Source organism: Electrophorus electricus, chromosome 14 (assembly GCF_013358815.1).
Source record: "Electrophorus electricus isolate fEleEle1 chromosome 14, fEleEle1.pri, whole genome shotgun sequence".
In the NCBI taxonomy this organism is placed as follows: Eukaryota; Metazoa; Chordata; class Actinopteri; order Gymnotiformes; family Gymnotidae; genus Electrophorus; species Electrophorus electricus.
This window is the reverse complement of record NC_049548.1, coordinates 15,987,501-15,997,191: the sequence shown is the minus strand read 5'-3', so window position 1 is coordinate 15,997,191 and position 9,691 is coordinate 15,987,501. Positions and strand designations below refer to the sequence as shown.

The 9,691-nt window shown below is 39.2% G+C and overlaps 1 protein-coding gene across 5 annotated transcripts in view; it reads left to right on the top strand.

The window, feature by feature from the left end:
- The first annotated feature begins 1,911 nt into the window (after positions 1-1,911).
- The window catches only part of LOC113574282 (zinc transporter ZIP11), an 87,118-nt gene continuing 79,338 nt past the window's right edge, over positions 1,912-9,691 (top strand). For 3 of the 5 annotated variants that reach the window (XM_027005080.2, XM_027005078.2, XM_027005076.2), the window contains exons 1-3: positions 1,912-1,966; positions 2,543-2,660; positions 5,109-5,147. In XM_027005080.2, coding sequence (XP_026860881.1) covers positions 2,553-2,660; positions 5,109-5,147 — 147 coding nt within the window. In that variant the 5' untranslated portion in view covers positions 1,912-1,966; positions 2,543-2,552. The other 2 variants (XM_027005077.2, XM_027005079.2) reach the window with 2 other exon arrangements.

Here is a 9,691-nt window from a genome sequence, read left to right as displayed (position 1 = left end):
TACACCCTTGTCATTGTGTGCAGTGTGTTGGTCATTGTTAATGTAGCGGGTTAAGATAAATGTTGGCGTCGTTATTGCAAATGTTCATCTCGTCAGTGTTAATGTATTCGTGTTCTTCGTTCGTGTTATATGTGAGTGCCGTTATGTGTTATGTAAATAAATGTTAGTCCATGTCGAGGAAGTCTGTGCGTCCTGTTCCACACCCTTCGGCATTTGGGCCACACCGCTACAAGTACCTCTACGGATGTTGTTGTATAGCCGTATTGTCTCGCAATGCAAAATGAATTAGCTTGCACAAGCCTTAGATTAATTTAGCTATAATAAGATCCAGCAGCAAAAAATGGCTGAAATGACAGTTGGCCAGAATTAATGAATGAATGAAGTTACACTTATATAGTATCTATTTCAGTACCCAAAGGACAATTAACAATCAACAGACAGCACAATTCTTTTACATCCAGTCAACAAAGAGGTGAGTAGCAGCAGCCAGTTGTGCACGGCACAGCACAGAACCTGAGTAGCAAGTCTTTTAGTCCACAGATTCCATGCTCTCTTATAGGCAGCATCTATAAGAAAGAATGAGGCATAGCAGAAAAGCCTTGGGATAAGTTCACCTAACAAGTATTTTGCACAGATTGGCTGAGTGTTTCTTGGAAAAGTACTTGTTCATGATTTTTATCTTGACTAACATCTGTGTTATTCAAGACTGGATACATTAATCCAGTATGTTGGTTGTATGCAAAGATTTACAAAATACCCCATTTAAACAACAAAACAAATAAACAAGACAAAGTGAACAAAACCAATAAACAAGACAAGAACAAAAACAAACAAGACCCACACTAATGAAAAAATACACACTAAATAATAATTAAAAAAACATTCAAAAGACTACCTTAACTACCTGATATATAAACAAGGCAAAAACCCACACCCAACATAAATGGAGTGGGATCAAGGTCAGAAAGGTTGAGGAAACCTGGAACCGGATCTAGAATCTGATATATATCTACTGAAAGGAAACACACACACACACACACACACACACACACACACACACACACACACACACACACACACACACACACACACACACAACAGGATATATTTCTTTAAAAAAAATGGGAAAAAAAAGAATCCCTGCAAAGAAGCCTGTCTTTCTCTTGATATTTTACTCCAGAGGTCACCAAGTCTCCCCTGCTTGCCAGCTAAATGCCTCTATTCTCATCGAACCATGAATACAAACAACTGGGATTTCCCAAGTTTCAATTAAAGCATTAATTAGAACCAAGTTCTCTGGTCAGATCAGACCACAATAGCTATCTTTGGCAATGAACATCTGGATTTGTATGAAAAGAGGTATATAGATGCAGAATCTGAAATACAACTATCAAATATAGAGGTCAATATCTGATGTCAATAGTTTTTTTGTGATGAAACGCCATCATATCTTTATTTGGATAACACATGGCAGCAAACGTTTCTCTCCTCATCCCCTTTTTTGGTAAAGAAATAAGTGTTAGTTGTTTTGTTTTATTTCCTCTCAGTAATACTATCACAATAATGTTAGGGTTGTTTAAAGTGCTTAGAAGATAACGCATATATTTATAAATGCAGATATTTAATGCACAGAGAATAAAATAGAATCGATTTTTTGTTCGGGTGTCTATTTTTTTATTCAAACTATAGGATTTCATTAATTCCAGTCACTGTAATGTGATTAAATAATGTTATGTGGCATAACGAACCCACCTGAAATGTAAAACAGGCCATTAAAATGCGCTCACCTGACTAGTTATTTTAAATACTTACCTCAGTCACAAGTTTTCATAATTTTGACATCTGAGAACAATGTCTTTCTATCCGCGTGTGAAGAGGGGAGGGGCTTGCGAGAACTCGTAGACACGTGTACAGGGAAGCAGGAAGTAAATACCGTGGACTTTGTCCGTTGGTTCCTGCATTGACAGTAAGTATAGCAAGCGGTTCTTTATGGTAGAATGAATTAAAACGCGGATAGAAAGACATATTGTTCTCAGATGTCAAAATTATGAAAACCCGAGAACTGCGTAGCAATGATATGTGCTGCATGATAGCCATGTAACTTAGGTAGGGTTAGCTCGCTAGCTAGTTGGCTAAGTTAGTCAGCAGGACAACGTTATTTGCAAGTGAGCAGGCTAGCCAACTTAATGCGAATAAACAAGGAATTTAACCAGGTAATTCAGTTCATACACAGTTCTTACATTCGTGTGGGCGTAATATTCTGACACTTGAGGAACTCTTAAGCGCATGGGAAGCGAGTAATCTAAAAGAGTAGCTAACCTAGTTAATTATCTAGAAAAACAAAAGTGGCTAACGAACCGTAATTTGTTTCCTAGCTGTATGAAACGTGCCTGCAGCTATATCCAAGTTTAAAAGCTTTGTGTTCTTAGAACTACTAGCTAAGGAAACAGGATTTTGAATAGTTGGTACACACCCTCGTCTTGTGAGTAAAATCTTGAGTAAACTTCACATCCTGCTCCTCTTCAACTCTCTCATATGACAGGTTAGGTACCATGCTGCCAGGCCACAGTCCTGTGGTTCAGGCCCTCTTGGGAACCCTTTTTACTTGGGGGTTGACGGCTGCGGGGTCTGCCGTGGTTTTCATCTTCTCAGGCAGACAGGTAGGCTGGAGGAGAATTTGGTCAAATCTAATTTCTATTACTGTTTTTTGCTTGCTTGGCTGTCTTTAGGGGTAACTCCTTTTGGAAGACAGATTATTAGGAATCACAGACTGCATGGGACTGCTTTTTGGGCTTTTCCCTCTCATGACTGAACACACTTGATTCTGACTCCAGCTAAGCATGTTCACCCTAGACCTGCTCCCAACTATGAGTCCTGCATTTATGTTTTTAGCTTTTTGTCTCTTTGGGCTCGGTGGTGGTGGGGGTGGTGGTGGTGGTGGTGGGGGGGTTTGCTGCCTGGAGGCTGGATCAGATCTTTTTGTCTTATGGCTGAAGGCCACTGTAAGGCAGATGAGTGTAAGTGAGAAACATACACAAGTTTCTTTTGGTTCCGTCTCTGTCAGCAGCTTGAGAAAACTATGCCCACATGTTTGCCTGATGTTTGTTTCTTTTAATTAAACTGATCACTTTTAATAGCTGTAAGTGATGGTGTGTCAGTGTGTTGTATGTGCTGTTTTGTCTCATCATATTTCCCCAAGTAGCAGGCCTGTTTTATTGGATAGCCAAAAATATGTGAACAGCCATCCTTGTTATTAATTTCAGGTTTTTCAGTCACACCCATTGTGAGCAGGTGTATAAAACAAAGCATATAATCATGCAGTCTTCAAAGACAAACACTGGTAGTAGGATGGGTTCCACTGAGAAGCTGAGTGACCTTTTAAATTTAGCATTGTCATAGGATAGCACCTTTTAAAATTTCTGATCTGCCAGTCAACTGTAAATGCTATGATTGTGAAATGGAAGCTTCCAGGCACAAGAACAGCTGAGCCCTGAAGCGGTAGACCATGTTGTGGGACAGTCGAGTGCTGTAACAACCTATCCTCCCTTGCATCACTCATTACAGATTATCTCTGGTAGCAACATCGGCACAAGAACCACGAGTGTGGAAGTTTCAAGAAATGCATAGCTGAACCTATGTAACAAGCCTATAATCACTATATGCAATGCCAAGCATAGGCTGTGGTGGTGTAAAGCATGTAACCATTGACCCTGAGGTAGTGGAACTGTGTTTTTTGGAGTGCTGATTCATACTTCACTATTTGCTCACTATTCATACTTCACTATTATATCCATTCTGATGGATCTGTCATTTGCAGATGCCAGGAGGATACTAGCAACTGGATTGCATAAATCCAGTAAAGCTTGTTGGGGGAGGGATAAGTCACAGGGCTGGCTTTCAGGGTTTGGGCTAAGCCCCTTTTACAATTTTGACAGTTATATGCTTCAAACTTTGTGGTAACAGTTTGGCTGAGGCCCTTTCCTGTTCCAGCATGGCTGTGTCTCCTTGCCCAACATGAGGTCCATATAGATGTGCTTTGATGAGGGGCTCCAGTGGCCTGCACAGAACCCTATCCCCAACCCCACTGAACACCTTTGGGATGTACTGGAATGTCAATTGTGAGGAACGTCTTCTTGTCCAGCATCAGTGTCTGACCTTGTAAATGCTCTTTTGACTGACTGGGAACAAATTGCCCCACACACTCTAAAATGTTGTGGGAAAATGGATGTTTGGAGACTGCTATATCTGCAAAGAATTGTGCAACTCAATACCCATGTTTTTGGAAATGTATGTTCAGCAAATTCAAATTGGTGTGAGCGTCAGGTGGTCCACGTAGTTTTGGCCATAAAGGTGAGGATCGTAGTTGTCTGTTGTAAGCAGCTTGGATCCAGTGTTTTAAGTCATTACAGAAGGCAAAGGCGCTGCACTTTGGTGTCTGAACTCATATGGGCATGTTGGCAGGAGTCTGTTCTCAGAGTGAAACTTGTTGGCAGTGAGAACTGCTTTAAATGTCCACATACTGAAGTAATCTGGGTACCGTGTCTAAGTTCTATGGGGTCATGTTTCACAATTGGCTATGGCAAGCAAAGCCTTTCTCCCCTATGCTAAAAATAGTGCCATATTTGTGCATAAAGCCACTTACATTTTCACCTAGCCCCTTTTTCATATTACTGTGTAGGGAAAATCAATTTTTACTCTGAGTCCATATGACTTGGCATAGCTTACTAGTGTCCTGTGTGATTGTAATCAATTGTGACCTAATCTTTTTTTAGCAGCTCTGATTACTGAAATTCTGTTAGAAAAGGGCAAGCGTAACCATGGACAGAGCAAGCCTTCACTCTCCTCACACAACTGTTGCAACTGGCTTTTAGCTTGGTAGGAAAATATCGGACATGTATGCAGCACTGACACTGTCTCCTCTCTGGTAAAATGCTGTTTGAGCATTTTGTCATGAGCAGCACTTCTGGTGGGTTCTCCAGATCTTGGCGGTTCAAGCCCATCTTTCTTCCGAATAAAGATATTGTTGAAGAAACTACTCAGACGGTTTTGCATCTTGACTGGTCTCCCTCTTTCTCTCTGTTTCTGTCCTGTTCTGTCATTTCTTACAGAAGCACATCTTGGATGGCAGCCTGGGCTTCGCAGCAGGGGTAAGAGAACACCTCCGAACACCATGCTGAGCTTTCTCGCTTTAGTCCCTGTCCCCCCACATGTCTTCTGTAGAATAACCCTTCCTTTGTTGCCTGTTGACCTACCCTTTTTCATCACAACGGAAGAGGGGGCATTGATTTGAAAATCAATTTCGAGGAAGGATACATTTTGGCTGAGGAAGCCTTTGGTTCCCAGCTGTCTTGGAGTGTTTGTTACAAGGTGGAAAGAAGCCAGACTTTCCTTTATTTTTACACCAATTCTGTCGAGGACAGATGTTATTTGTCAGTGGGGCATGATTTAATTACTCTGCCAGCCATGCTTTTAATTCTGTATTCAACATTTATAAGGGTCTGTACCATTCCAGCATCAGAAAACCATTCATTCAGAAAGTTTCTATTGTTTCAACTTTTTTTATATTTGAACAAAGGAATATAATTTGTTTTCTTAAAAATGCCTGTTCTCACAGATTTAACTGAAACACAACAACATGTTTTCTGGTGATCTTTTAAACATCTTCTTTTAAAAGATGTTCAGTAGGAAGGTGAAAACTTACCGGCATCTTGACTGATATGTAATTACTTGAACATTATTGCTTGGTATTGTAAGATGGCCAAATGACCAAAAACAAGCCAAAACTCTGAGAGACATGAGGACTTACGAGAACATGACATTTTCTACTTCATCATGAGGTTACAAGTTTGCACGGCTCCAGGGCAAACCTAGAACTTTGATGATTGAGTTTATGGTTTCAGAGAAATACAACATTCTGTAAATATCCTGCATAGTGTGATACATAAACTGAAGATGGATAACATTCTCATCAGCCTGAGAAGCATCCATTAGGCATCTTGCAGTTAGGTGATTTTGTGAGATCATGAAATATTTAAGAGAAATTTGTGATGAGCAAGGAGCCATGACATGGACTCCATACATATCAGAGATCTCTTCCATCATTCTTGTAGCTCAGGAGAGTTAAAGCTACACTATTGTCTGTTGTTTGGGTCAGAGGTGTTTGCCTTTGTGTGGTTCATTCCTGACTCATCATGACTCTTTTCAGTGTACTCGACTGAATGGTTAAACAAACAAAACCTGTTACTCTTCTACTTGCTTTCTGAGGCTTTTCAAGTAGTCATTAGTGTTGTTGCACTGTTGTTCTGGTAAGGTAGATGTATGTTTTGTGTGAAATATGCTTAGAAGAGTTGCTGATATGAAAGACAACCTTGATATAAAAGCATAATTTAGGAGGAATAACTCTTTAAAAATGTCTCCTTTTACATCCTAATGAATGCACAAGATTGTTAGAGAATTTGCTAGCTCTGTTGTTCCTGTTACTATGAGATTCTTTATAAATATGCACTTTCTTAGATGTTTTCCTACAGAATAATAGGGAAATATTCATGTTCAGCTGTGTAAAAGCAAGTGACAAAATAGTTCTGCCCTTAGTGATGGACCCAGCTTAATGTTTATCTCATTCAAATGCAAGTAATGGTATTAAGGAACCTGGACTTTCCACTGTAATGTACAATACTATGACCATTTTGTTGTCTTGCCAGTCTCGGATCTTGAGTGGGTTGAAGTCCTGGTGAACACCCCTGCTCCAGAAGGCTGAAATGGATGTATATGGAAGGCATTGCTTCATTCAAACATCAAGGTTGCTTCTGTTGTTGAAGAAATGGGAAATAGACCTGCATTCACACTGATGAGTTAAACTACTAGTAAACTCAAGATGCTCTTAGTCGTCATTCCTGAACAGATGAATTTTAAATAATTTGGTCAGAGTATGATGAGACAAGAAGATTTAAAGAAAAATTAAGAAGTGTGTGTTTGTGTGTGTGTGTGTGTGTGTGTGATGACTTTTTGAAGTGCTACACAATATATCACACAAATACCATACATCCTCATGTAAATATCAGCGTAGCAGTGATATCGATGGGTGCCTTAATATTGTGATGTATCATAAACCATATCATCGTCAACACTGTTTTGTAGTTTAGTTTAAATACATGACATTAATACCCAGTTCTGGAGAGACTATGTGGCAGTAAATAGATTTTATTATTATTATTATTATTATTATTATTATTACTGTGACCAGTCAGCAGGTGCCTCTTTAGAGATTTATGAATAGGGGTCTAAGCCTCCCAGGAGAATTGTAAAAATGAAAAAGAACCTTCTATGAACACCTGTGCTAAATGCAGCACTGTTTAATGTTGGCGTTGTTTTTAGTTTGCTAATGTCACATTAGCATTAGCATGTACATCAGTCAACAGGATTCCTTTACTGTTGCTTAATGGGTTTTTCACTAGCATGTCAATGTGATTTCATTTTGGACAATTGTGATAGACATCCAAATTATGCATTCTTTATTTTTATGTTGGTTACAGTCTTCAGCAACATTCTCTGACACACAGATCCTCTGTCTCACACATAGCATGACACAAACTGATTTTAGCAAAACGAACGATTGGTGCAGAACGATTGGTAATGGTGTCACAGATAGTCTGATGAAAGATTTCATCAATTTGGGCAATCAGACTCAAATTATGGTTCAGGTTTCAGGTCTGTTGTACAGCAGCAGCACCTCCCCCAGGTCCTAGTGCCCCTTTAATCTCAGTATGTGAATTTGAAGACATGATGGCAGCTCTGAATAAGAGAATGAATGAGCACTACTGATGATTTAAACTAATAATGCTCCCCTAAAATGGGCCTAATGACACCCATGCCAGTCAGTAAGTGTGGTGTCTAGACATTTGTTGAAAGTTGGATGAATGTTATTGAACAGGATGTGTAGATGATGGGTTGCCCTTATTGGATGAATGTTGGAGACTCTTATCTCTTGTGATGGTATGGTCAGGGGAGGATGTTAAGGACTTGACCACCACAATCACTTGATATTAATTGCATTTAACCACTTTGGAATTAACTTTAACACCAAGCTATGAGATGCTAGCTGACTCACTGTCACAATATGTAAGTGTATGCTCAGCAATCATTATATTAATATAATCTTGTATTTCCACATACTGTCTAGTCTTTTAGGCAGTCTTATAGATGTAGGTCTCAATGTCACTGCTGGGATCTAAGAGAATTGTCTACTAAAAATAATGTGTGGTGAAAAGTTAGAGGTCTGGAGATTTGTAGAAAAGTTAACAAAAACTGTGCATGAGAACAGAGGGGACTGTACACCAAAGTATTTCTAAAAAATAAATGTTTCTAAAAAAGTGGGTAGTTTGATGTGTACTTTATAGACAGTAATATATGCAGTACATGTACTGCACTTTTTGTCCCTCTGGCAAAAATCAGATGTTCCAGTCCATAACTTAGTTAATATGTAAAATATTTTGAGAAGGTTTGCTCAGGGTGATTTAGCAGCCAGCACACTATGACCCTTGACTCTTAAGGGGTTCAGTGGTTTTGACAATAATGTACAGGTTTCAGCAGGTTTCCTACTGTGTTGTGGTGCAAGCTTATAAGTGAATTTCAAATGTTTTTGTAGTTCTTGTCATTACCAACATTGTTCACTTGGTTGGTAGCAGTCATTACAGAAGAAAAGCAGTGATGGACGAGGATGCAAATTCTCATTTCTGTAATCATTTACAAGTGTAGAATTCATTTGGCTTGAGATGATTCATTACTTTGGTTTGAGACTGGAGGGACTACTCACTTGCACCCCCATTTATAGTCAGAGGTGCAACGACTGACTGCTTTCCTTAATTATGCCTAGGTTTAGTACCAGGAATGAATTATACTGAGGTGCCAACTCTACATTTGAGTTTGACCTGAAGTTAAAGAACAAAATAGGAGCCAGTTAATTAGTGTGTCATCGGGCCTTGTTGACCGCTTCCTTATACTCACTTACACCAAAGCCATCTTCTCTTATGCCAGGTAAATAGTATACATATTTATTATATTATAAATAACTTGCATCTGATATACAGCACTGCTTTAACCAAACCAGTTATTGTCTATTGACTGGAGCACTGAGCCAAAGCACCACAAAAGAACCCTGTTCAAATACATTTTGAGCTCGCTGTGTCACACAGTGAAGGGGAGTGAAACTTATCCTCTGACTAAAAGGCTTCTATGACTGCACATGCCACAGCTAGAATGTTGTTTTGAATATTAGCTGTAGGATGCAAGCATGGTGCAAAATCTTTGACATGGTGCATGTCTGCAGCAGCTGAATAAGAAAGATTGTTCCTGGTGTAGCCTTAGTATGTTTATTGCAGTCTAAGGCTTCAAAGCTGCATTTAGGATCAAATATGATAGAAGACTGAATGAATGAATGATATGATGGGAGAAAAACATTGTGATATTTTAGGCTTTGGTGATGGTGTGGTATTGGACAAACAGCAATGTTTACTAAGTTAATTAAAAATTAAGCTACTTATCACTCTAGCAGTGAAAGTTTGGATTTAGAGTAAGGCTGCATGATATAGCCAAAAATGCAATTCTGCTGAACCCCTGTGACATGATTAAATGGAGGTTAAAATCTGTTTACACACATGCAAATGTCAACCATAGAATACTTTTCTGAAATGAC